At 40.5% G+C, this 27,492-nt stretch overlaps 1 protein-coding gene across 3 annotated transcripts in view; it reads right to left on the bottom strand.

The window, feature by feature from the left end:
- The window catches only part of LOC117409042 (attractin-like), a 184,420-nt gene that overhangs the window by 103,734 nt on the left and 53,194 nt on the right, over positions 1-27,492 (bottom strand). For all 3 annotated transcript variants that reach the window (XM_034014569.3, XM_059003785.1, XM_059003790.1), the window contains exons 5-13: positions 26,469-26,674; positions 24,310-24,478; positions 22,812-22,902; positions 19,801-20,044; positions 17,395-17,578; positions 11,473-11,627; positions 4,772-4,856; positions 2,700-2,920; positions 2,018-2,139 (exon numbers count right to left, since the gene is read on the bottom strand). In XM_034014569.3, coding sequence (XP_033870460.3) covers positions 2,018-2,139; positions 2,700-2,920; positions 4,772-4,856; positions 11,473-11,627; positions 17,395-17,578; positions 19,801-20,044; positions 22,812-22,902; positions 24,310-24,478; positions 26,469-26,674 — 1,477 coding nt within the window. The remainder of the gene's footprint in view (positions 1-2,017; positions 2,140-2,699; positions 2,921-4,771; positions 4,857-11,472; positions 11,628-17,394; positions 17,579-19,800; positions 20,045-22,811; positions 22,903-24,309; positions 24,479-26,468; positions 26,675-27,492) is intronic.

The raw sequence follows: 27,492 nt of genomic DNA on the forward strand, positions 1-27,492 counted from the left end.
GTTCAATCCCACCTCAGCCACTGACTCATTGTGTGACCCTGAGCAAGTCATTTAACCTCCTTGTGCTCCGTCTTTCGGGTGAGACGTAGTTGTAAGTGACTCTGCAGCTGATGCAAAGTTCACACACCCTAGTCTCTGTAAGTCGCCTTGGATAAAGATATCTGCTAAATAAACAAATAATAATCATCATGCGCTGTTTTCTGTAAATGCAGAAGAACAAATGCATCAGACAACAGAAGTTTAACAACTTAGAGGCTTTTTTTACAACATGCTGTTTGTTTCAGAATCGTGGAAAACTATAAGCAGTACTTCTGTTGCAGAGGAATGCGATACGTCAGGCGCAGACAGCTAGCTGTGCGGCTTCACTATTTGCTGTACAGGACGCATCGTGTCGCATCCCTTTTGACTGCACAAAGTGGTTGCAGCTGTTGTTCACATAAATACAATACTTTAAATACAAACTGCATTTGCATAACTGGACAAATGTACATGTAAGTAGATGTGCTGAGTTTGAACCGCTATACAAGAGGATTAAAAAAAAAAAATAATCAAAAAGCGACGTTGTTGCTCCGTCCTCTCAACCAAAAGAGAACACGAAAGGGATAATTTCAAACATTATTTAGAGAGATGCGGGTATGTGACAGTGAGAGATATTTTAGGTATTTTATAATGATAGATGAAAGGTTTGACGATCTGTTAAGGCTGTACACGCCTTTCCAAAAAAAGATTTTAAATGACTTACTTCTGACTTTTCGCACAGGGTCGGAAGGCCTCGACTCCGACCAGAAATGATACGTCTTACCTTCTGTTTAAAACAGAGTAGCGATGCAATCATATATATTATATATGGTAATATGGTAAATATATAATGCTTTGAAAAGATGTTTTGCACAAAAATGTTTTTTTTTTTTTTTTTTTTGGTATTACCTTTCAAATATACAGCAGATGTGTAGAGCCCTGGATTTTTTTTTTATAAACCCTTAGCGGTCCATTTACTCAGCGTCTGTCAGGCGCAATCAGGTCCAATTTATTTTCACACTCGCAGTTTATTTTAGACGCACTGTTTAAAAGTATTTTTTTTCACAGTAAAACAGGTTTAAAAGGCACTGCATATCAACAGGACACTCAGTACTGCATCTCCAGCCCCGCCTCACCCCCTTGTTTGCTATATTTTTCAAATGCCTCTTAATAATAGTACATACCGATAAATCACCTCTTGACCACTCATTTTATCGCCAAACTCCTCAATAATGCGATCCAAGTCGTTATTTTATTACTAAAACATCTTTAAAAAGCTCTTCAAATGTTTGTGATGTTCTTTGAGCGCTGGATGCGGAAGCAGCTATCTTGTTTGTTTATGTCCGTGTTATCTATGTGGTGTCGGGTCTATTCGTATTCATGAGATACGCCCTTAGTTATTTTTTTTTTCGGCTCCTATCAGTTTCACTCAGCCATTGAATGGCTTTCTCGGCTTTTTCCGGAGAAAAAACAACTAGAGACCTGTTTTTTTGCGTCTTTTTGATGATGTCAGACAGGGTCCGACACTGGACCGGAAAGGGAAAATTGCGATGTCGGACCAGGTCCGACATAGGACCGGAAAGGGTTAAGTTAAAAACACCACAAAGTTGAACAGAACGGAGAAAAAGTGGCATATTTGCAAGTGGCATATTTGATGGAGCCATGATCTCGATTAGCTGCAGAGTTCATTTAAATATTGCATTAAGTTATGTTGAATGTAAGGGTGCTCACACATTGAGATTGTTGGGAAATGTCGCTGTTTTTAATTGTTCGTCAACCACCTTGTATGGTGCTTTAGAGACAGACGGCATAAAATACAACGACTGTGACGGTATAGGCAATTCACAGAGACAAATGCCACATCAGTGCTGGTTCTGAGCCGTACTAATACGTCTGTGTGAATGGGGTATAAGACAGCTTGCCCATAAACACACACTCGGATACAAAGTGTGAAACTGATCCTCCCCCTGCCTGCCTGACCTCAGCCCCTGGTACTCACTGGCACGGCTGTGCAGTTGCTGCTCATTGAGATACACTGATCGTTGCACCACTGGCACCCGTTGGTGTTAGCTGTGCAGCTGTAGCAGTCAGTGTACTGATCACACTTCTCATTGTCAGCATCTGGAAGAGAGAGATAAAGATTGGGGGATCAGCCTACTGTACACGTGGGCTACAACTGTATTATTAAAATCAACCAGCCATATTGTAATTGATCAGTTCAGACATTAGATTTAAACTTAAGTTCTATGTACAGAGGGTTTGACTCATCGCTTTTTCAGGTTTGTAACAAGGTCAAAATACTGTTACTCTGAAAGCTTAAAAAAATTGAAATCTCTTTATTCAACAGATAGATAAATATAACAAAACAATGTTGACAGTAACAGGGATGGAAACAAAACTATCGCAGGTTTTAATATGTGCTTGATTAGCCCCAGTGTATTAGTAACAAGTTCAGCTGTGTAATTAAACTCTTAGTAAAACCAGGAATGGATCAAACTGCTATGCAATGGGAGTTTTATTTCCATCCCTGAGTAAATTGTACATGTACTATATACCTCACTGAAGAACGACTGAAATAATTAATTGGTGGTGTTTATCTTATTGAGGCACAGAGAGAACACAAGTGACTTGAAGTGAATGTTGTTCTGAAGGCATGTTTCAAACTGAATGCAAGGACCTACATGCTTTGGCTGGGCAGGTGGAGAGGACCTGCTGCTCCTCCTTGGGGCTGGCTTCCTTCCAGGACAGACACTGGCCCAGACTGGAGTTCCAGAGGCAGCGGATCCCAGGCCCGGCCACGGCGCAGGCAGTGTCGCTGGAGAATGCCGCGCAGCTTGCCGGAGTGAACATCAGCACGTCACTCAGGAGCAGGCTGTTAAAACCTCCGAACACGTACATGGTGCTGCCGAGGAAGGAGGAAAAAGAACAAATTAATTTATAAGACAAAGGGGAAGTCTCATTGGGGCTATTTTAAGGTACATTATAAAATGTACAAGACTCACTAAACTCTGCCTGAGCTGCCTCTCTCTCCTCTGTCCTAATTCTCCTCGACCTCTCTGCTGCCTTTGACACTGTCGATCACTCTATTCTACTATCCTCTCTCGCTGACCTGGGAATCTCTGGCACTGCTCTGGCCTGTTTCTCCTCCTACCTCTCCAACCGCATCGCATCCTATGGTTTCTCATAGCATTTCTATGCTGATGATGCTCAGATTTTCCTCTCCTTCCCCACCTCTGACTCCACCATCCCCTCCCGTATCTCTACCTGTCTGCTATCTCCTCCTGGATGCACTCGCATTACCTCAAACTCAACCTCTCTAAATCTGACCTCCTTTTCTTTCCCTCCTCCTCCTCTGATCTCTTTCTCTCCATGCCTCTGGAATCTACCACACTCTCTCCCTCCTCCTCAGCTAAGAACCTCACCCTAGTCACCCTAGACCCCTGCCTCTTATTCTCAGCTCATCTCCACTCTGGCACGCACTTGCCGATTCTTCCTGAGCAACATACAAAGAATCCGACCCTTCCTCACCAACTACGCCACCCAGCTCCTGGTCCAGGCCATGGTACTCTCCCGCCTAGACTACTGCAACTCCCTCCTGGCTGGCTTCCCTGCGTCCGCCACCCATCCACTCCAGCTCATCCAGAACTCCGCTGCCTGCCTGGTGTTCTCTCTGCCTTGCTTCTCCCACGCAACTCCACTGGCTCTCGATCACCGCTCGCATCCAGTTCAAGACTCTTGTACTAGCCTACAGATACCTTGACCAGACTGCACCCAGCTACCTCCAGACCCTCATCTCTCCCTACACCCCCACTCCACCTCTCCACTCCTCCTGCACTAGAAGACTGGCTCTACCTCCTCTACGCTCCCCTGCCTCCAGAGCCTGCTTCTTCTCCACCCTCGCCCCACAGTGGTGGAATGAACTTCCTACAGATGTCAGGACTGCCCAGTCCCTGACCACCTTCCAGCGCCTCCTCAAGACTCACCTCTTCAGACAGCACCTGTAGAACTCCTTTTCCCTCTGGACACTTTATTACTCTTCCTTAATGCGCTTTACTTGCTCTTATCTGCTCCCTATTTTACTGTATTTAATCCTGTACTTTACAGAGTACTATAATCTGTCAAAAGTCTTATTTAATCTATAGTATTTTGTATTTAATTATATCCTGATGTAACTAATCACCGACACTTATCTGCTCCGTTATTGAATCGTATTTTGTCATATAGTTGTACTTGCTAGAACCGAAGTCATTGTATTTTATCTTGCTCTTAATTGCATTAATATTATTTTCTCCCAATTTGGAATGGCCAATTATTTTATTAAGATCAGCTCACCGCTACCACCCCTGCGCTGACTTGGGAGGGCGAAGACGAACACACACTGTCCTCCAAAGCGTGTGCCGTCAGCCGACCGCTTTTTTCACACTGCGGACTCACCATGCAGCCACCCAAGAGCTACAGGACAATGCAGCTCTCGGGCAGCTTGCAGGCGCCCGGCCAGTACAGGGGTAGCTGGTGCGCGGTGAGCGGTGAGCTGAGGACACCCTGGCTGACCTAACCCTCCCTCCCCTCGGGCGACCCTCGGCCAATTGAGCGCCGTCCCCAGGAGCTCCCGTCCTCGGTCGGCAAAGGAATAGCCTGGACTCGAACTTGCGACGTCCAGACTATAGGGCGCATCCTACACTCTAGGCAAGTGCTTTTACTGGATGCGCCTCTCGGGAGCCCCTGTTTTCGGCATCTTTTGTTGCATCGTTACCTGTTGCTGTAGACTGCAGAGTGTCCAAACCGGTTTACATCATGGTGCAAATCTAGTCTGGGCAGCACCGACCACTCATCACAAGCTGTGCAGAAAAAGAAAAAAAGAGAGTTGATTAACGCCAACAAAGCCTTGTGGTTGTTTTGATACGGGTACCTTTTTAAATAGTCGGGATAGGATATTGTCCATTTTTTCTTCAACATTTTTGTTTATTGAACTACTAATTAAAAAATCAAATAATCAAACAATCATTCATTAATTTAACCAGGGAGTCAGCTAAGAACAGCTTCTCATTTTCATGGACAACCTAGCCAAGAGGCTTACAGAACCAGTTATATGCCCCATAATGCCATTCTACTAGCACTTGTATTCTTGTTATAAGGCAGAACACAAAATTGCAAGCCTCTTGCCTATGGCTCCTGACTATAGCCTAATAAAAAGGGAGATGTACTTTTCATACCACAAACAATGACTGTCTACAGAAATAAATTACAACATTTTAATCTGGACTTGCCCATTTTACATTTTAAAAGCCTTCCGGTTGATTGTTCTCTGGTATGCTTTCACACCCCAAGATTTCAAATCTCCACGTAGTGCAAATAAGGCTGGTATAGAAAAATTCATTACATGAAAATTAATAGTGTGCAGTTCACTTGATACACCATTGGAAAACTAACAGCAGCAAAGAATCGCTACTTCGATTCAATGTCAACACAACAATGGATCAGTCTGAAGACCAGAGTATCCTTGCTGAATACCAAGTATCTAAACACCATGATAAAATCAGCTTAGGGTCTTTACCTGGGTGATCAGACATATCCTTCCATATAGCTCCAGATTGTGAAACTCTTAATAACTTGTGCTAAATAATTTATGTACCAATGTTTATCACAGTTCTCTAGATACACACTGCCTGTCCACTTTATCAAGACCTATTCCCAATATCAAGGTGGGCCACCATTTACCATGTGCTTGAAGGTGTCTTATCTATGTTAAATCTATTCAGTTATTAATATTTCAGAGTTGAAAAACGTCTAACTATTTTCCTGGTCTGTCACTGACCGTTTGCAGCCACAGCTCTCTCTCTGCAACCATTTTCCCATTGCCTTCCACTGCTGTTATTCTCTGAAGACCAATGTTTTGGACTGCTGCTGTGGCACGTGCAACCATTAGCGTGCTTCTTTCGAATGTCATTATTTTGTTGCCTTTCCCCATTTCTGGTAGACTGTTTGTAATTGTGCTGCTCCCACAGCTTTATTGTGCTGCTGTGATCACTTGTCACATCACAGGGCAATGCCAAATCATACTGGATGGACATGTCCTTATAAAGTAGCAAGATAGTTCTTGTAGTTAAAACAGTTTGTGTAAACTCTATGAAGTTTGAGAAGCTGCCCTGCCAAAACTTTGGGCGAAAAAAAAAAAAAAAAACACCAACGACATTATGCATTATAAAACAGATACATAGATAGGAAACATTGCATGGTCAATTATACAGACAATGACTGAAGGGGATATGCCAAAATACTAGTGCTAAAGAATATCCTAACCAAGTTTAATCAAAATTAGGTAACATATGGGGTTCTCTCGACACCTGTAAAACGTAATGGTGAACTACAGTATGTAGTACAGATGAACCTCCTTGGTATGTGTTTAGATACTGATCGTAAAGTCCAAAACATGTAGCTGATATCGCACACTGACTTATATTTTATTACCTGGATTCAGTTTCCCAAATATCCTAATAATGTTTACGATTGATGCAAGTAGAAGTGCAACACCATAATAATAGCCTCCTCAGACCCGAGGGTACCCTGTTTGTTTTTTTGTTTGTTTTTTTAATAAATTGTATTTTCTTGATCTTAAATTGTAGGTGAGTTGAAAGATGTGTCACTAAATGTCTGTTCCTGTTGGAGGAATTGGTAAGTGGCTGCCAGTAAAAAGCTAAATCAAATCTTTAGCATGCCACCAGCCCCAGCAGTAAAAAAAACAAAACAATTATTATTATTTGTTTATTTAGTTTATGACAAAATGCTTTCCACAACTATATTATAGAAGAAAAAGCCATGTTTTCAGGTTACTTCATAGCACTTTGGAGTTTAACAGCAGTAGGTTGCCAAAGGGCTGTGCTATGTAACATATATATATATATATATATATATATATATATATATATATATATATATATATATATATATATATATATATATATACACACAGTACTGTGCAAAAGTTTTAGGCAGGTGTGAAAAAATGCTGTAAAGTAAGAATGCTTTCAAAAATAGACATGTTAATAGTTTATATTTATCAATTAACAAAATGCAAAGTGAGTGAACAGAAGAAAAATCTACATCAAATCAATATTTGGTGTGACCACCCTTTGCCTTCAAAACAGCATCAATTCTTCTAGGTACACTTGCACACAGTTTTTGAAGGAACTCGGCAGGTAGGTTGGCCCAAACATCTTGGAGAACTAACCACAGTTCTTCTGTGGATTTAGGCAGCCTCAGTTGCTTCTCTCTCTTCATGTAATCCCAGACAGACTCGACGATGTTGAGATCAGGGCTCTGTGGGGGACATACCATCACTTCCAGGACTCCTTGTTCTTCTTTATGCTGAAGATAGTTCTTAATGACTTTCGCTGTATGTTTGGGGTCATTGTCATGCTGCAGAATAAATTTGGGGCCAATCTAATGCCTCCCTGATGGTATTGCATGATGGATAAGTATCTGCCTGTACTTCTCAGCATTGAGGAGACCATTAATTCTGACCAAATCCCCAACTCCATTTGCAGAAATGCAGCCCCAAACTTGCAAGGAACCTCCACCATGCTTCACTGTTGCCTGCAGTCACTCATTCGTGTACCGCTCTCCAGCCCTTCGGCGAACAAACTACCTTCTGCTACAGCCAAATATTTCAAATTTTGACTCATCAGTCCAGAGCACCTGCTGCCATTTTTCTGCACCCCAGTTCCTGTGTTTTCGTGCATAGTTGAGTCGCTTGGCCTTCTTTCCACGTCGGAGGTATGGCTTTTTGGCCGCAAGTCTTCCATGAAGGCCACTTCTGACCAGACTTCTCTGGACAGTAGATGGGTGTACCAGGGTCCCACTGTTTTCTGCCAATTCTGAGCTGATGGCACTGCTGGACATCTTCCGATTGCGAAGGGAACCAAGCATGATCTGCTGCAGTAAGTTTCCTTGGCCGACCACTGCGTCTATGGTCCTCAACGTTGCCTGTTTTTTTGTGCTTCTTCAAAAGAGCTTGGACAGCACATCTGGAAACCCCTGTCTGCCTTGAAATTTCTGCCTGGGAGAGACCTTGCTGATGCAGTATAACTACCTTGTGTCTTTGCTGTGCTCAGTCTTGCCATGGTGTATGACTTTTGACAGTAAACTGTCTTCAGCAATCTAACCTTGTTAGCGGAGTTTGGCTGTTCCTCACCCAGTTTTATTCCTCCTACACAGCTGTTTCTGTTTCAGTTAATGATTGTGTTTCAACCTACATATTCAATTGATGATCATTAGCACCTGTTTGGTATAATTGTTTTATCATACACCTGACTATATGCCTACAAAATCCCTGACTTTGTGCAAGTGTACCTAGAAGAATTGATGCCATTTTGAAGGCAAAGGGTGGTCACACCAAATATGGATTTGATTTAGATTTTCCTTCTGTTCACTCACTTTGCATTTAGTTAATTGATAAATATAATCTATTAACATGTATTTTTGAAAGCATTCTTACTTTACAGCATTTTTTCACACCTGCCCAAAACTTTTGCACAGTACTGTATATATATATATTATATATATATATATATATACACACACACACATATTATATATATATATATATATATATATATATATATATATATATATATAATATACATACAGTGCCTTGCAAAAGTATTCAGACCCCTGACCAATTCTCTCATATTACTGAATTACAAATGGTACACTGAAATTTCATTCTGTTTAATATTTTATTTTACACTGAAACTCAGAATTAATTACTGTAAGGTGACATTGGTTTTATGTTGGGAAATATTTTTAAGAAAAATAAAAAACTGAAATATCTTGCTTGCATAAGTATTCAACCCCCACACATTAATATTTGGTAGAGCCACCTTTCACTGCAATAACAGCTTTAAGTCTTTTGGGGTATGTACCAGCATTGCACACAGTGTCGAAGTGATTTTGGCCCATTCTTCTTGGCAGATTTGCTCCAGGTTGGATTGGGATTGAGATCAGGACTTTGACTGGGCCACTGTAGGACATTCACCTTTTTGTTCTTGAGCCACTCCAATGTTGCTTTGGCCTTGTGCTTGGGATCATTGTCCTGCTGAAAGGTGAATTTCCTCCCAAGCTTCAGTTTTTTAGCAGACTGAAGCAGGTTCTCTTGCAGTATTTCCATGTATTTTGCGCCATCCATTCTTCCTTCAATTTTAACAAGATGCCCAGTCCCTGCTGATGAGAAGCATCCCCACAGCATGATGCTGCCACCACCATACTTCACTATAGGGATGGTGTGTCTTGAGGCATGGGCAGTGTTAGGTTTGCGCCACACATAGCGCTTTGAGTATTGGCCAAAAAGCTCTATCTTGGTCTCATCTGACCACAAAACCTTTTCCCACATCGCAGTTGGGTCACTCTCATGCTTTCTGGCAAACTCCAGACATGCTTTCAGATGGTACTTTTTGAGTAACGGCGTCTTTCTTGCCACCCTCCCATACAGGCCAGTGTTATGCAGAGCTCTTGATATGGTTGACTGGTGCACCATTACTCCACTCCTAGCCACTGAACTCTGTAGCTCATTCAAAGTAATTGTTGGCCTCTCTGTGGCTTCTCTCACAAGTCTCCTTCTTGTTTGAGTGCTGAGTTTTGAGGGACGGCCTTTTCTTGGCAGTGCCTGGGTGGTGTGATGCAGCTTCCACTTCCTGATTATTGATCCAACTGTGCTCACTGGGATATCCAAACACTTGGATATTATTTTGTACTCTTTCCCTAATCTATGCATTAGTATTACTTTATCTCTAACTTCTGTAGAATGCTCTTTGGTCTTCATTTTCCTTCAGATTCACAGCCTGACCAATGATCCATCAAACAGTGGTGTTTTTATCCAGAAAATGTGACAGCAACTTTAATGGTTCACAGGTGGAGGCCAATGGTAAGGTAATTGTGTCCTCGTTAGGGCAATTTCTTTCATCGGTGTAAACTGGGAGCTTCCACAGCACAGGGGTTGAATACTTATGCAAGCAAGATATTTCAGTTTTTTTTTCAAACAAGATTGAAACGTGTATTCAGTGTCGTTGACAGTTTCCTTCAAAACCATTATCAAAATACAGTATCAGTTCACAAAAAGATATTCCTCAGACACTTTGCTAAGGCTGCTAATACCATCGCTTGATTTAGAAGAAGCGTGTTTGCAGTTGAAAAAATGCGTTAACCGGTGTATAAAGGAATTACGATAATTGCGGTGTAGAATAAAAGGAACAGTATTAATACCGTAATGTACCTAAACCGCGGTAAACCGGTATACCGACCCATCCCTAATCAACATCATACAAAAAACAAGCCAGCATAAAAACCCTGTTTTCATTTTTTCTGGATTCTCTTTATAGTTTTATATTTCTTTACAATCCAGCATTGTTGTTGCTAAATCACAATGAAGTCTGTTTTTTTTTTTATTCACCTTACTGCATTTACAATTAACAGTTTCCTTTACATATTCCTTTACTCATAAGCTGATGTTTTTCACTGCCATTTAAATAATAATAATAATAATAATAATAATAATAATAATAATAATAATAATAATAATAATAATAATAATAATAATTTGAAATGATCTTTTATTAATAACTTGAAATTGTCTAAACAAAACAAAACATTAACTGAGTAACGGTTATATCCTTCATAATTATAAATAATATTGTTTAAAAATAAATGTGGTTATTGAAATAAAACAAAGCTACAAATGTTAGCGGGTCTGCAGTCAGTAGCTATCCAACAGCACCGTTTATAGTATCGTACTTGATTCATGGGTTTGCAACAATCCTGAATTTCTAAAGTGTACTCTGTCAAAACTGACAGGTTTCTATTGCTGTTGTATGGAGCAGAAACACTACTAGAGTGTATTTTGAGAAGTAAAAGCATGTCTATCAAGGTGGTGGTACAGCAGACTAGATGCACTTCCGTTATACTGGAACTCACTTTGACATTAGATACAAGTAACCCTGTTTCTATCCAATGAACCGTCAGAAAGTTTCAAGAAAATAAACATCCCATTCACAAGTCCTTCAGTTTGAATGCTTTGCACTCATTCAATCCTGGCATGCACTCAAATGAATTACGGTATGCTAAGAGGGACAAAACAGGAGTGCGATTAACGTGGGTTAAAAAAAATGTATCTCCCAAAAAATGAACACGTTAATTGCAGAAGTTAACTGCGATTAATTGACAGCCCTAAAATATAGTAAAAAAAAAAAACAAAAAAAAAACTCATGTATACTCGATAAAGTAGTTGCTTTTTGAATTACGTAACATTTTGCATTCTTCAGCTCGACAATAATCAGGACTGAAAGGGTTAAAAATGTTAGTCTGAATATTTGTCTACATAGACTTGTGTCCTGTATTGCAGCACATAACCACAAGAGGGCAGTGTGGACTGAGCCTGTGCATCAGTACTGTGACGTCACTCACCAATGTCATAGGCCATGAAGTCGGATGAGAAGCATTTGGCCCCGTGGCTCATGGAGGTGTCGTTGTGAGTGTTCCCCCCGAACACCAGCATGGTCCCACTCACGATGATGGCTGTGTGGAGGTAGCGGAAGAAACCACTGTCCTTCAGGATAGTCCTGGAAAAGATCAGCCCCACAGTGAGAATCAAGAATACGAGCACCAGTTTTAAAGGGCTTTTTCACATGACCAACATGGAAAAGCACTTTACTTTGAAAATAAGACTGGGGGGAAAAACAAGGAGGAAACACTTAGATCAAGTATTCACACGGGAACACTTGCAAACAACCCAGAATTGGACCGTTTAAAAAAATGCTCACTGCTCAGGTCGAGAAGCATTCAGACAGGACAGCCGTGGAACCCAGGTCGCTCGTTTGATGGCTTGTTTGCCTTCCGTTACTGCCCCAATATCATTTACTATTTTTACTGGAATTTCCAACGAGCTCAGTTCACATCGAATGCTCAACTTACTGTTTATCCACAGTGTATTCTGGGATATGGTTACATAATGGCAAACAAACATTTGTATGAGGTTGATGACATTGATGTTCAATTTTTTGTTTCAACATTGTGTTAATTTGAGACATAAGCAGACAGTAAAAGTCATACAGTAGAGACAATTCAGACGATGACAAGCTTTTCAATGCGGGAGGACAACAAATGCTCAGTCAATTTATTTACATGGCAATGTTTCCACAGTGAGCTCTGGGGCGATTGCAATCGATACGCCCCAAGACAGGCTAGCATTCACACATGGAAAAAAGAAACTATCTGCACCAAGGCCAATTGCACAAATGATTCGAGACACTTATTTTTCTGATCTCTGGTCTGATCTTTAAGCAAGCTGAGGTCGTTTCAGGAGCATTTACACGGGTCTCCAATCAATCTGAACCGCCCCCAGGAGCAGATCATTTGCTTCAAACACTCCCGTTTGAATGGGTGGGTAAAAGTCTACACCAAGGGGCAGGCAACTCTGGTCCTGGAATGGATCGGCAGTCCTGGTTCAAGTGTTTAAGTGGTTCAATTTAATAATAAGGGACATGATAAACAGAAACCTGGGCTGGAAATATCAATATTGTCTGGAACAAAACCTGCTACAGACATGGATGTAATGATACAGTAAAGTCAAGGTTCAAATTTGCATCACAACACAATATGCATCCGGGCCACATCATGTACTACTTGTATACGTACAAAAAGGGTAACAAATCTGATGGACTATTTTTCCCAGGAATAACTTCAACGTGCATTAATCACACCTATAGCATCACAGATGGAAGCAAATGGTTTGGAAGCTGTTTTTGTAATTATTTTAACGACACACAATTTAAACTGTAATAGCGCAGTGTACTTAATTGCATGTTCACTAGATGTTAACAGTAAATGTATAGAACAGTTTGGCTGGAGTTTCAGGGAAACACATTGGCACGTTATAGGGTGTTCTGTTACTGGGCTGTTTTGTTGTCATGTCAGTCTAAAAAAGAAACTACTATAAAAGGGTGAGCTTTCGTGGAAAACTGTTGAAGAAGCTAACAGGTGACTACTGAGTGCTAGAAGGAGAGAGTGGCATTATAATTCCCAAAAAAGACTACACCACACTCAAACCTTGTAAAACAGAACAGCAGGACTATTATTGAAAAAAGAAAAAAAAAAAATTATATATATATATATATATATATATATATATATATATATATATATATATATATATATATATATATATATATATAGTTGCTTTTGAAAAGACTCCATAAACCATTGTAATTTACATCTGATGAAGATAATGAGTTACCTGTCAGGTTACAAAACAGTACTGGATCCTTTGTGAACGAATCACTATCAGTGCCAAGGTGGTGTTCTTTTAACCGAAGTTCCTGTTCCTTTAGCTGGAGCATTTACAATGAGAAAATTGCAAATAAACTGCACTTCCAATCTGCGTGTCCCATTCTGATCAAGGGCATTTTTAAACCACTAAGATGTCCTCAATAACAGGCAATGAGCAAATCTGAAACACTGACGACTTGCATCCACAGTTTGCTGTTCATTGGCCTGTTTAACATTCCGTTTTTTTTTTTTTTTCCATAATGGTTGAGAAAGTGCGGTAATGTTGAAATCTGCAGCAACACTTTTGTCTGCAAGGATATGATGCGTGAGCACTATCGCAAATCAAAGTGCATCATAGGTTCTGTAATCTGAAAACAGCACTAAAATATACTACATGGGTACTAATCAGGATGCAAGTGAATACATTTCCCAATATCCTTTACACCAAGTGTTCGAACTAGAGCAATTTGTTTTATTCAAGATTTTCTTCCCTAGGAGGGCTCCAAAATAATTTGCACTAACAGGAAATTTGTGTTAAGTGAATTCGTATTATAAGTAGTAATTTACATTAAGCGACTGCTAATTTTGCCCAGGACCATGTAGAAAATTCGTAGCATCAGGAAATTAGTTTAACCCAGAGTTCGTTTTAACGAGACTTGACTGTATATGTATCTATTCTAAAGGGTAGATGTACAATGCTGTAACACGTTAAGGTCCTTAGATGGCACTGTTGTGTTGCACAGCATTCAGGCCTATAAAGAAAACGTGATAATAGAGGTAGTAAATTATTATATAAATCAAATCAATAAAAAAAAAATATATGACAAACTACTTTCCCAGAGCATTTAATAAATGTCTTCCAATTGAATATCAGGAAATACAGTGCCATGAAAAAGTATTTGCCCCCAGTCTGATTTTCTGCATTTTTGCATATTTTTGACACTGTTATCAGATCTTCAACCAATATGAGTGAACAAATAACACAAAAATTGGATACATATTTCATTTGTTTATGAAAGAAAGTTATGCAACACCCAATGCCCCCGTGTGAAAAAGTAAATCGCCCCCTTAAGACTCAATAACTGGTTCCACCACCTTTAGCAGCAATAACTGCAACCAAACGCTTCCTGTAGTTATTGATTAGTCTCTCACAGCGCCGTGCAGGAATTTTGGCCCACATGCAGAACTGCTTCAACTCACTGACATTTGTGGGTTTTCGAGCATGAACTGCTCGTTTCAGGTCATGCTACAACATCTCAATGGGGTTTAGGTCTAGACTTTGACTAGGTCATTTCAAAACTTTAAATTTCTTGTTCTTCAACCATTCTGATGTAGACTTGCTTGTGTGTTTCGGATCATTGTCTTGCTGCATGACCCAGCTGCGCTTCAGCTCACGGACGGATGGCCTGACATTCTCCTGTAGAATTCTCTGATACAGAGCAGAATTCATGGTTCCCTAAATGATGGCAAGGCGTCCAGGTCCTGATGCAGCAAAGCATCCCCAAACCATGACACTACCACCACAATGCTTGACCGTTGGTATGAGGTACTTACTGTGGAATGCAGTATTTGGTTTTCGCCAGACATAACAGGGTCCATGTCGGCCAAAAAGTTCAATTTTTGACTCATCTGTCCATAGAATTGTTCCAGAACTCTTGAGGATCACCCAGGTACTTTTTGGCAAACTTGAGACGAGCATTCATGATGTTCTTAGTGAGCAATGGTTTCCGCCTTGCTACTCTGCCATGAATCCCATTTTTGCTCAGTGTCTTTCTGATGGTGGAGTCATGAACTGACCTTAGCCGAGGCGAGAGAGGCCTGTAAATCCCTGGATGTTGTTCTAGGGTTCTTTGTGACTTCCTGGACGATTTTATGCCTTGCTCTTGGAGAGATTTTGGCAGGACGGCACTCCTGGGAAGATTCACTACTGTCCCAAACTTTCTCCATTTGGACAATATGGCTCCGACTGTGGTTCGGTGGAGCCCCAGAGCCTTAGAAATGGCTTTGTAACCCTTTCCAGACTGATAGGCATCAACAACTTTTTTTCCAGAGGTCTTCAGGAATTTCTTTTGTTCGTGGCATGATGTGCCTCTAGACCCTGTGTGCTGACAACTTCACTCTGATGGTAAGTGGGAAAGTTAGTCAGATTTATATTGGGCAGGGCTGGCCCAAATCAGGCCTGGTTGTTAACCAAAGTACTCAAACAGCTGACCCTAATTATCCCTTTAATTGGGTTGAGTTAACTGGGGGGGCAATAACTTTTTCACACCTGAAGATTGCATGTTTGATTACCTTGCACACCAAACAAATGAAAGAAGCACCAAACTTTGGTGTCATTTTTTCTCTCAGACTCCCTCCATATACTACTACAACCCACAAAAAAATCTGACCAAATACAATGTGAAAAATGTGCAAAAATGCAGAAAATCAGATGGGGCAAATACCTTTTCACGGCACTGTATGTCTTGGCCTCAACCAGCATGGCAACAGCAATGCCCACCCCTGCAATACTTTAATGTCTGTTATATGCCCTTCAGTCACCGTGTACACAATTGTACCATGTGAAGTTTCCTAAATATGTATGAAAAAGAGGGCGGTCGGCTGACGGCACGCTTCGGGGGACAGCGTGTGTTCGTCTTCACCCTCCTGAGTCGGCGCAGGGGTGGTGGCGGTGAGCTGAGCATAATAAAATAATTGGCCATTCCAAATTGGGAGAAAATAATAAAAAAATAATTGGTAACAACTAAATTTAAAAAAAAAAGAGGTTTTTCCATTTTATTTTTTTTGTTATTAATTAGATATTGGGGTTTCATAAAGATAGTGTTTTGTTTCCTTCTGTTACTTGAAGGACCCTACAACACTCCCTGAAAGTTGTTGAATTTTTTTTTAAATATTGGCAAAATACAAGACATTATTTTATGAATTTAGAGCCTTTTTTTTTAAATTTAGTAGTTGCCAATTGATTTTACTCAGTTTTTCTCCCGATTTGAAATATCCAATTGTATTTTGGGCTCGGCTCACCGCTGCCACCCCTGCGCTGGCTCGGGAGCTGCGAGGGCGGGCACACGCTGTCCTCCGGGGCGTGTGCTATCAGCTGACCGCTTCTTTTCACTTTGTGGGCCCGTCATGTAGCCAACCCAGAGCTGCAGTGTCGGAAGACAACGCGGCTCTGGACAGCTTGCAGACGGGCCCGCAGGTGCCTGTCCAGTCTACGGGTGTCGCTGGTCCGCGGTGAGCCGAGGACACCCTGGCGGAAGCAGCAATCTTGTTTGGTTATGTCTGTGGTGAAGGGACTATGCGTATTGTTCAGATCCGCCTCCATTTTTTTTTTCCAGCTTATCTTGGCCTCTGAAAGCTTTTCTTGGCTTTTTCCGGAGAAAAAACGACTAGGGATTGAGAATCGGACGTCAGTTTTCTGCCAACAATGACTCGTCTAATTGTCTTGCCATCTTGAATTGAGTTTTTGTAAATTGAATTGAGTGGAAACTTTTATTGTGATCATATCATTTCTGTACATAAACGTAAATATACAGCAGTGGGCAGCAGTGTGGAGTAGTGGCTAGGGCTCTGGACTCTTGACCGGAGGGTTGTGGGTTCAATCCTAGGTGGGGGACACTGCTGCTGTACTTTACCTAGATTGCTCCAGTAAAAATCCAACTGTATAAATGGGTAATTGTATGGTGAAATCTTGTAACAATTGTAAGTCTCCCTGGATAAGGGCGTCTGCTAAGAAATAAATAATAATGTATCTATTTTATAATGCATATACGTTTTTTCGAAGATACGGCAGGACGTCATCTCAAACTATGTAGTTCACACAAACGGTTTTAAAAAATAAAAAAATCATGCACATTTCTACATTCAGTAAGCCCTTTCATACTGTGTCCCAAATTAAAGTACTATGCATAACCTGACATGTCATTTGAGAACAGTATGCAAGCAGCAAAACACTTTAGGATCAATCCACAGTGCTGCCCCAAGTGTTACTCTGCTCTTTGTTCACTCCTTCTTGAACTCTGTGTTCCGTCTCCTCAATAGTAAATTCAAACCGGAGCTTCTTACCACATGCGGGAGTCCACCTCGTACTTGTAGAGGTCGTCTGCCAGCCCGTACTTGTTGGCGCTGAAGGCCTTGTAGCCCCCGTGGATGTAGATGGCCCTGGTTTTGGGGTCGTAGACGCTGCTGTGTCCGTAGCCTCCCTGCACTAGGGCACCGTTAGTCTTCAGGATGTTCCATGTGTTTGTGGCTGCAGGAACAGAAGAACCCATATTACAAGATGTTTAGACAAAACTAGGCTCAAACATGAGCCTTACACCTGTGGGAGCATGGATTTGAATCAGGGGTATGTGTTTGGTGGTCAAAGCGCAGTGTACAGCAGTTTATCCACAGAACAGATCATGACCCACTCTGCCAATCAAAAGCCGGATTTCAGAACATTCTAGTACATTTTACTTTGTTGTGCGTGTCTTCTCCTGCACAGTACACTACCAACCAACACGTCTCAAGACATGTATGAGCATTAACTATCTACTGGGACGAGCCCATTCCCTCTTCTCCTCGCACTTGGTTTGCTTGTCTGTCGCTTCAAACTGAACTCCTGACTGCTGTTTAGCCTTTTTTTTTTGTAAAAAATATAGTGCTCATTACATTGTGCTTTAATTCATGAAAAGTTACATTTTTGCTTCACTATATATGCATTCTAGAGAGGGAGTTATTTTATTTTGCTTTTTAGTCAGTGTGTTGTTGTGTCACGCAGCGCCCCTAACCCCCTCCCCTGTTTATAACACTCTTTGGTTATAATATTCAAGTTGCGTGCCCCCCGAGACCCGTGTTATAGCGAGGGAGCACTGTATATACGGATTATTTTTATAACCTGTACAGCTTATTCTTGCATTTTTTTATAAATGTGAAATGTTTAGTTTGGACATAAAGCACTTGAATGAATTGATTTGTACAGAGGGGTCTAATCAATTGATGCATGCAGCAGATCTTGTTTTAGATCTTTAAAAGTGAGTTTGCCGCTCGTTTCTCTAAATTAGCATCAACAGCGCATGCAAGTCTCTTTCGTATGATTTTGTAAAATGTGTCTGAGGGCAGAGTCCGGGTCCGATTTTTACGGCCCGCTTCCAACCCGGACCCGGTACTACAGGACCCAACCCAAACCCACTGCAACACCGTCTTCTTACCCGCGACCTGACACGCTTTAATAAGGTCTGCAACCCGACCCAAACCCGCAAGTGTTTGTCCTTTACCTACTGCCTGTGTCGACTGACTCTCTCACATTCACAGATATCTCTACCATTCTCCATAGATCGAGTTTATACAATAGGCTTACCAATACAGTGTGGTAGCTCTCTCTAGTGGTCTGGATATATTTTAACATAGTAACATATTAACTATCTCTACTTACGTTTCTATAAAATACATGTCTATTCCCACTAGTTGAAAGTGAACTACACCTGTGCTTTCGCAGAGATGATGTACCAGTTTTGTGGCTGTCATACACAAAAACATGGCAGGTTTTACAAGCAACGAACCCAGTCACATGTTCATTATTTTCATTTGCTTTGATTCCAAAATAATTCCACACTTCTGATTTACCTCTTGAACTATTATCCACTAACATGATATAAACCCTGCGCTATCATTTGCTTCACCTCGTCCACAAACATATTTAATATCACCAAGCAGACGTGATAAAAGGGTTTTGCGACGTCTCAAACAAGCGGCAAAACAAACCGAGAACACAGTCAGGTGACTCCTCCCTAATCGCCTCTGCTTCAGTGCAGGAAATACCGGTACATTTACCTTGTAATGTGTTATTTCGGAAAGGGTTACAGACGAACACGCTGAAAGGACAGAAAACGTTTTTGGCGATTCAAATTCAGACCCGAGCCCGAGCCCGAGCCGAACCGAACCGCAAACCGCAAAATAGATCACATTCCGACCAAAATCTGACAAGCTTTGTGGGTTACCCACGGGCACCCGAACCGATTCAGGACTCTGTCTGAGGGTTCTGTGTTAATGACGTTGATGATGGCAAAGAAGTTTCAAATTGTTGACTCCATTTCATTCTTATTAAAAACCACTTCTCTAATTTTATTCCACTGCATAACTTTCATTAAGAAAAATGAAAATGCTCTCATTTTTCTCTATTCCACATTTCTCTTTCAGCACTAAGTAACTTTACAGAAATTTATTTTAAATAGTTTCAATGTCTTGTACTAAAAAACGAGCACAGATGCAGCATATTAGATTCTGCTGTTATGAATGGAGTTATCTTTCCTATACTACTAGGGTGGTCTACAGTGGAGTAAGACTGCCCTGGGATAATTATGTAAAATAGTTTAATTGTCTTACGCTGAAAAATAAATAAAAATGGGCACAGATCTGCATATTAGTATACTAGATAAGCTTGCTTTCAGTGGAGCTAAAAATCGGTCTTTGACCCCAGTCTGACACACTCACCGAAGTTGTACTCCTGCACCTTGCTGATGTAGCCGTACAGTGGGCAGTGTCCAAAGATAACCAGCATGACCACGCTGTCATCAGCCAACTGCACCTTGTGTGCCGAGTGCCCCACCACGGCATACTGCTCCTTGGCCTTGGGGCTGACCTGCACCCACGACTGGTCCCCGGTGTGAAACACCCACAGCTGGTTGGTGATGTTCCCGCTGGAGTCGATCTTACCGCCATACATATAGATCTTGCCCTGTGTTGGGGACAACGCAAGGATGTTGGCAAAATCAGTATCCATAGCTGTGAGCACAAACTTGCACAAACAACTATGGAGGTTTCCAAGAATCTCAAACTGCACTAAATTTAGAAGTGAACATGTTGTATAAATTCAAGTTTTAAAGGTCAATAGTAAGTCAGGAGTATATGAAACACGTTTTGGAGAATATTTGTGATATATATATATGCACTGTCAAGGCAGATTTGCATCATTCCAGAAGCTGTATACGCCTGCTAGAAAATATTTTACATTTGAACTCATACATCTTGTCTTTTAGAGTCTAATGTACAGCACAAGAACATGTTCACACAGCTTTGGGAAGTTTACCTGTGGTTTCAGGAGCGTGCGAGAACTAACATTTATAAAGACCCATTCAAATTTGTAAAGAAGTTATTCACCAGTGAGAAGAATGCCACACTAAAAGCATCTAAGTTTGAGCTGGAGAGATATTTGGAGGAAACACATCCAGATTCAAAAAGGCAGGAGCCTATGTCAATTCCTTCAGACATCCCACCTATCAACCCACCAGAATACCAAATGGAGGACTGTGCACCTAAGTGGAAAGAAGTAGAGCAAGCTGTGAAAAAAGCAAGGGCTTCATCATCTCCAGGGCCTAATGGAGTTCCATACAGAGTGTACAAGTGCTTCAGGAGTTCTACGAATCCTGTGGAAATTGATGAAAGTGACATGGGAAAAACAGGTTGTACCAAGAGCATGGCGCCGAGCAGGTGGAGTCTTTTTACCTAAAGAAAAAGATTCTATAAGCATCAATCAGTTTCGCACTATTTCCCTATTAAACGTAGAAGGCAAGATTTTCTTCAGCATTATTGCTCAATGATTGTCAACTTACCTATTAAAGAACTGCTTCATTGACACTTCAGTACAAAAAGCGGGCATTCCAGGTTTCCCAGGATGCTTAGAACACATCAGTGTGATCTGGCAACAAATTCAATCAGCTAAAAAGGAGAGGAAGGAGCTCCATGTGACATTCCTGGATTTGGCTAATGCATATGGTTCAGTGTCACATCAACTTCTTTGGGCAGCATTTGATTTTTTCAGTGTACCGATGACAATAACAAATTTAGTGAAAGCCTACTTTGGAGATTTGCAATTTAGTTTTTCAACTTTAGAATTCAGGACTACATGGCAATGCCTAGAAGTTGGAATAATGGCAGGATGCACCATTTCTCCACTGGCTTTTACCATGGCAATGGAAGTAATCATTAGGGCATCAAAATGGGTAGTAGGAGGATGCTTCTGGAATACGACAACGACCAATTCGAGCATACATGGATGACATGACAACCACGACTACAACAGTAGCCTGCACTAATCGGTTATTGGGCAAATTAACCAATACCATTGAATGGGCACGAATGCAATTCAAGCCCACTAAATCAAGGAGCATCTCTATAATTAACCCTTAGCGGTCCATTTATTCAGCGAGTGTCAGGATCATCAGGTCCAATTTATTTTCATACACGCAGTTTATTTCAGTCGCGCTGTTTAAAGGTATTTTTTTCACAGTAAAACAGGTTTGTATATCAACAGGACACTCAGTACTGCATCTCCAGCACTGCCCCACCCCTCGTTCACTATATTTTTCAAATAACTCGTAATAATAGTACATACCGATAAATCATCTCTTGATCACTCGTTTTATCACCAAACTCCTCAATAACGTGATCCAAGTCGTTATTTTATTACTATAACATCTCAAAAATCTCTGCAAATGTCTGTGATATTCTCTGTGCACTGGATGCGGAAGCAGCTATCTTGTTTCAGCTTCTCTCGGCTCCTATCGGTCTCACTCGGCCATTGAATGGTTTTCTCAGCTTTTTCCAGAGAAAAAACGACTAGAGACCTGTTTTTTGCATCTTTTTGATGATGTCGGACAGGGTCCGACATTGGACTGGAAAGGGAAAATTGCGATGTCGGACCAGGTCCGACATAGGACCGCAAAGGGTTAAGGGTAAAGTAGTAGATAAAACGTTCTTCATTAATGGTGAGGCAATACCAACAGTGTCTGAGAACACAGAGACACAGATGGATCACATTAGTTTACTGTAAAGCTACGTCTTAGTTGGTGCTTATGTTGGCGAGAGCTGAGTTCAAATCAGCATGAAGTTTTAACATCTACTCTTGTGTAATGGAAATTACGAAACTCTCAAAATAGTGTTTACATAAGAATATGAAAAATAAGAACAGGGCTCAAAAATAAGAACTGATGGATCCCAGAACTTTGTCAGGTAGGGTCTTAAAGGATCCCAGTGATTCTCATCAACAACACGGCTAGATAACCCGACTGTCTCCAGTCAATTTCCAACTGGTTTCTAACAAATCAGTTTTATACCTCATTCCTTTAAGACCTGGAATTAGTCTGGTTGATCTTCACTGGACTCTCCTAAGGCTACAATGTGGGTCGCTTCCTATCAAGTAGTTTGTTTTAATAGTAGACATTTTGTTTCACTTTGTTTTATTTATTTTTTAAATAGCGAGAGAAGTAAAACATGAAACTGAAAAAGGAATGACACTTTCAGGCATTCAGCAATTCAGAGACACTGGCCAGACTCAGAGCTGAAGTTGAAGTGAAGCGCCACTCCCTGGATCTCTGCCTGCGTCGAAGTGTGTGCTGTGTGGGTTACTGTCGAAAGACGGAACAAAGCCACATTCTCTGCTGAAATACAGAGGCAGTTATGACAAGGGTTTGACGATTCCGAGTGGATGAGAGTGATGTATATACCTCGTGCAGTGCCAGTGAGTGTCCGTATCTACCAATGACAGAGTTCACAGATCGGTTCAGAGGCAGCCACTCCTGAGAGCTCAGATTGTACCTGAAAAAGAGAGAGTTTGTAAGAAGCTCACGTTCATGCGGTTGGAGGGATAGAGCAAGGAATGACTACATGGCAAGTTACAATTCCTTCACAGATCTTGAGAAAATGTATTATCTGTCCATTGTTTCTTCATGGAAATCTCACTACTTACTCCTGGGGTTAAATGTTTAAACATGTCAAAATACACTTGCACATGTCAAATATACATAAATATATAGCCTCAGCATTCAATTTAAAATGGTAAGTAGGAGGCTGTGTGGTCCAGTGGTTAAAGAAAAGGGCTTATAACCAGGAGGTCCCCAGTTCAAATCCCACCTCACCCACTGACTCATTGTGTGACCCTGAGCAAGTCACTTAACCTCCTTGTGCTCCGTCTTTCGGGTGAGACGTAATTGTAAGTGACTGCAGCTGATGCATAGTTCACACACCCTAGTCTCTGTAAGTCGCCTTGGATAAAGGCGTCTGCTAAATAAACAAATAATAATAATAATAATAATAATAATATGAACAGTAAGGATAGCTATTTTTCAGTCAGTATTTCAAAAGCCTTTTTTTCATGTACACATGTATTCTTAAAATGTACATGCACATTTTGATTGGTTAGAAAGTTTTCAAGTACATCAACCCTGCAACGCTTTAATTCTTACATTTACAGATTTAATGCATGGCCTTCACAGCTCGAATAGCTATGTGTGTGTTTCCTTTATTTTGTCAGTACTGCAGAATCACGACCTAAAGCTCAATGGAATATTTAATGTCCACAGGGTAGACAGGACCTTAATTTAACTTCATATCCAAAGTAAGGGAGCTCCTGCAATACAGTGCCCCTATATTAACACCATGTTAGGGCATTTGTAGAGCTCTGGTGTCAGAGAATATTTGTTCCCTCAGGAATAATATAATATTTCTGAGTATTTGTATCCCCTTATTTTTGGCCACTTTCCCTTACCCTAGCCCTAAACATGTATCATCCAGTCCCCTCTGACAGGTCCAGTCTCACCTACAATAATACAGAACAGCATGCAAACACTGCTCACAGTTACTATCACTATATATGCATAAATTACATAAAAATAGGATAAACAACAAACATGCATTTGGTGGGGGGCGACAAATGTTGCTGATGGGAACAAATATTCAGTGGAACCAATATTAATTTACACTGACTAAGAGGGAAGACAGAAAGAGAAAGAGAGAAATAGAAAGAGGATGAGAGACAGAGGAGACCAGTAGTGAGCTCCCAACCCCACTTCACACACTGCGCTACCTAATATCCAATGGAGATCACCTTGCTCGGATACTGAGATCTGAGGAAAGTCAGGCTTCAGGGTGGTATGGCTGCAGACTTTTCCTTCCAGGCAGTGTTAATGTATTGGGACTAAAGACTCCTAACTGTGCAGTACTTACGCTTTAACCATCTTGTAGTCGGAATAGTTGAACATGTAGCCTCCGATCACCCACATGATGCCATCGTTCACCACAGACTTGTGCGAGGCCCGTGCCAGGCTGCGGACAGGGTACTCCTCTCTAGTCCAGAATGACTCGTTTGTGGGCATCAGAATGGAGCAGTCAGGACCTTCAGAATAGGAGAGACAGACAGGCAGAGAGATTCATTCATTAACCGATAATGGAATTCCCAGCTAAAATCAGACCATACATTCTAAAATGTGTGATTACACTGTGAAATAGGATAATAGCTGGTTTGGAGTCATTTATAATATGGTTATAGACAACAAGGGATTCTGGACAATGTAAATTTATAGTCATAAAATACCCACACTATCTTTAATCAGCTTAATACTTAAATGTAACAAGTCAGATATGTTCCGATTCATAATTTACAAAAAAAGTGTTTGTGTATATTATATTTATATATATATATATATATATATATATATATATATATATATATGTATGTATGTATGTATGTATGTATGTATGTATGTATGTATGTATGTATGTATATATATATAATTAGACACACACACAAGGCTCAAAGTTAACGTATACTTGGTAGCATTTTGCTACTAGTTTTTTTATGCAGTAGCATTTTTCTGATACCTTAAGCTGCCGTATTAGTTTTTTAAAACACATGCATTATTAGTATCTTTCATAAAGTGGGAAACCATTGCTAATAGAGCTTCCGATTTGTAGAGGACTGAGGTTTGTATGTCCCATGTAGATACGGGCGAGGCCCACAATTCAAATCGTATTGGACAGTGGAGTACAAATACCTACAGTACTAGAACAACGTGGATACAATTTCAAGGTATGAAGTTTATTTTATAGACCAAAAGTAAAATTAAATATCCGTTAAAAACCTTAAGATTTTATAAGATTTATAAGATAACAGGCAATGCCCCAACAGGATATTAAGTTTATTCAGTGTCTATAAAATGCTAATTTAATCTGTCATGGAGAATGGTGGATAGTTTCGTACCACTTAATTTGCACCGATGAAACATAACCTGGTTAACCGTACTGATGTCATATAAAATGCATTCTGTATTGGAAACCACACAGTTATTATTATTAAATGGATATTTAAAAGTTATCACTGACATAAAGGACGCTGTTTCCTTGCCGATTTAGTTCCTGAGAAGAATAGTCACCGCAGTCATTATTATTGATATGTTCTTGCCGTTAAAGCAAAGCTTGTTTTAGCGTTGTCTTTATTATGCTGGCCAGAGACTCACGCTTACAACTGCATTGTCATATTTGCTACATTTTCTTAATTCTCACATTAATAATCTATACCCGGGTAGTAAAAAGAGACCCAGTTCGGATCGGGTAATTTAAAACCCAATGGGTACCCGTGCCAACCTAATGATAGATAGATAGAGAGACAGATAGAGAGATAGAGAGAGAGATAGAGAGATACACTGTATATGGTAAACATAACATGAAAATATTTAACATTTTAAAACAAAAAATGTGTTGGTATTAATGAATGCAGTAATCAGGAACATGAAGGCAGATTTCTTGTTTGTTTTCATAGACACTATAGTAACCACTATACTGATGGGCTTTTTATGAATGAGTGTCTCTACTTGATCATTAACAGAAACCTTAAATGCAACGGTTACAGGTTTGTTTAACATGCAGATCAGAGGGCCTCCGTACTATACATTCTGCATTGTAGATCAAGGGCAAAACATTAAAAGAAAAAGTTAAGAAAAATAACAAAAACAAGTGCCAGTGTATATTAAATAATATATATATTTTTAATCCACTACACCCTAAGTTGATTAGACTTAACAATTTATCAGAATACATTCAAAACACAGAAAACATACAGCAAGTAGCAGCAGTACACATCTCCCCAATGAAGACCATGACTAAAGCATTGTAGAAATGAGGTCACCGTGAATATTTTGAATCCTGAGGAGTGTAGCCAATATCAGAAGGGCTTGTACACTTTACTGTAGGTCACCCAACTAACAGAGAACGTGTTGCAGTAAAACTATAAGGAACTAAAGTCAAGCAGACGAGCATTTTGGCTAGTGGCTTGACAATGTGTCTGAGCTCAGTGATGGAATTTCAGGGTTGTCCATTAAGTCCCCTACCTTGCCAGCTCGGTTTGCAGAGGCAGCGCTTGGTGGTGTTGGCGTGGCACACTCCGCGCTGGGGGAAGCCGCAGTCCTCCACGCAGTATGGAATATCACACGCCTCTCCTTTCCAGTGCGCCGCACACTCGCAGTACACACCTCTGTCGCCACTGTCCAGCCTGCACTCCCCACGGCCAGAGCAATTATTGGGGCAGGTGTTGATTCTGAGAAGGAAATATACTGTGGGTGAGCAGTTCCACTATACATGAGCAAGAGCTTGAAGTCTCTCATTTTTAAATATATATAATTTCCATTATCCTTCATTAGCTATTCGATTCTCGTCATTATTACGTAGCTGAACTTTTCATTTTTATCCTAACTCTTGGTAAAGACTTAAATCAAACTTATCCCCCAAAAAATGCATGTTAACCTTTGTGTTTATACAGTGTAAGGTTATTTTTCTAATATTTAGTATGTATACTGCGGCACACCCTGATATATAATTTTATTTTAAGGCACACCACCCTATTTTCTCCAACTGAACTCGCCCTAATAAAAGCTTAACGTTTAAACCTCCTAAAAACAATTCAAGCCGTCCTCAAAATAATTTATCAGTTTAAGCCCTTTACAGTTAAAGCCGTTCAATGCCACAGGCTACAAGTCAAAGCAATAGGTCATATTTTTGCCTAGATACCTATGCAATACAATTTTAAAATTGAACCTGCATGTAAGATTTTAAATGTTTCGAAATCCAATGGCCCAGCGTTTCAGATTTTGAATTATAAATTGCAGGCTGCAAAAAAGCTAATTATATAAAAGTCTTGCATTTCTCAGTGTAAAAGTTGGTATTATTGAACACAAGTTACCATTTAAAGTTTCAACTGTTGTTATTAAGTAAAAACAAAGTGAATATAAAAACAGCCAAAATGTTCAATATTCATAAAAAATCAAGTTAGAACGTAAAAACAGTAAGATTAATTTTGAGGATTTTGCTAGTAAAAGCAGAGACGGCAGAGCAAAACGCAAGAGTAATAATGTGCAA

The sequence above is a fragment of the Acipenser ruthenus genome, chromosome 2 (assembly GCF_902713425.1).
Source record: "Acipenser ruthenus chromosome 2, fAciRut3.2 maternal haplotype, whole genome shotgun sequence".
Taxonomy (NCBI): Eukaryota; Metazoa; Chordata; class Actinopteri; order Acipenseriformes; family Acipenseridae; genus Acipenser; species Acipenser ruthenus.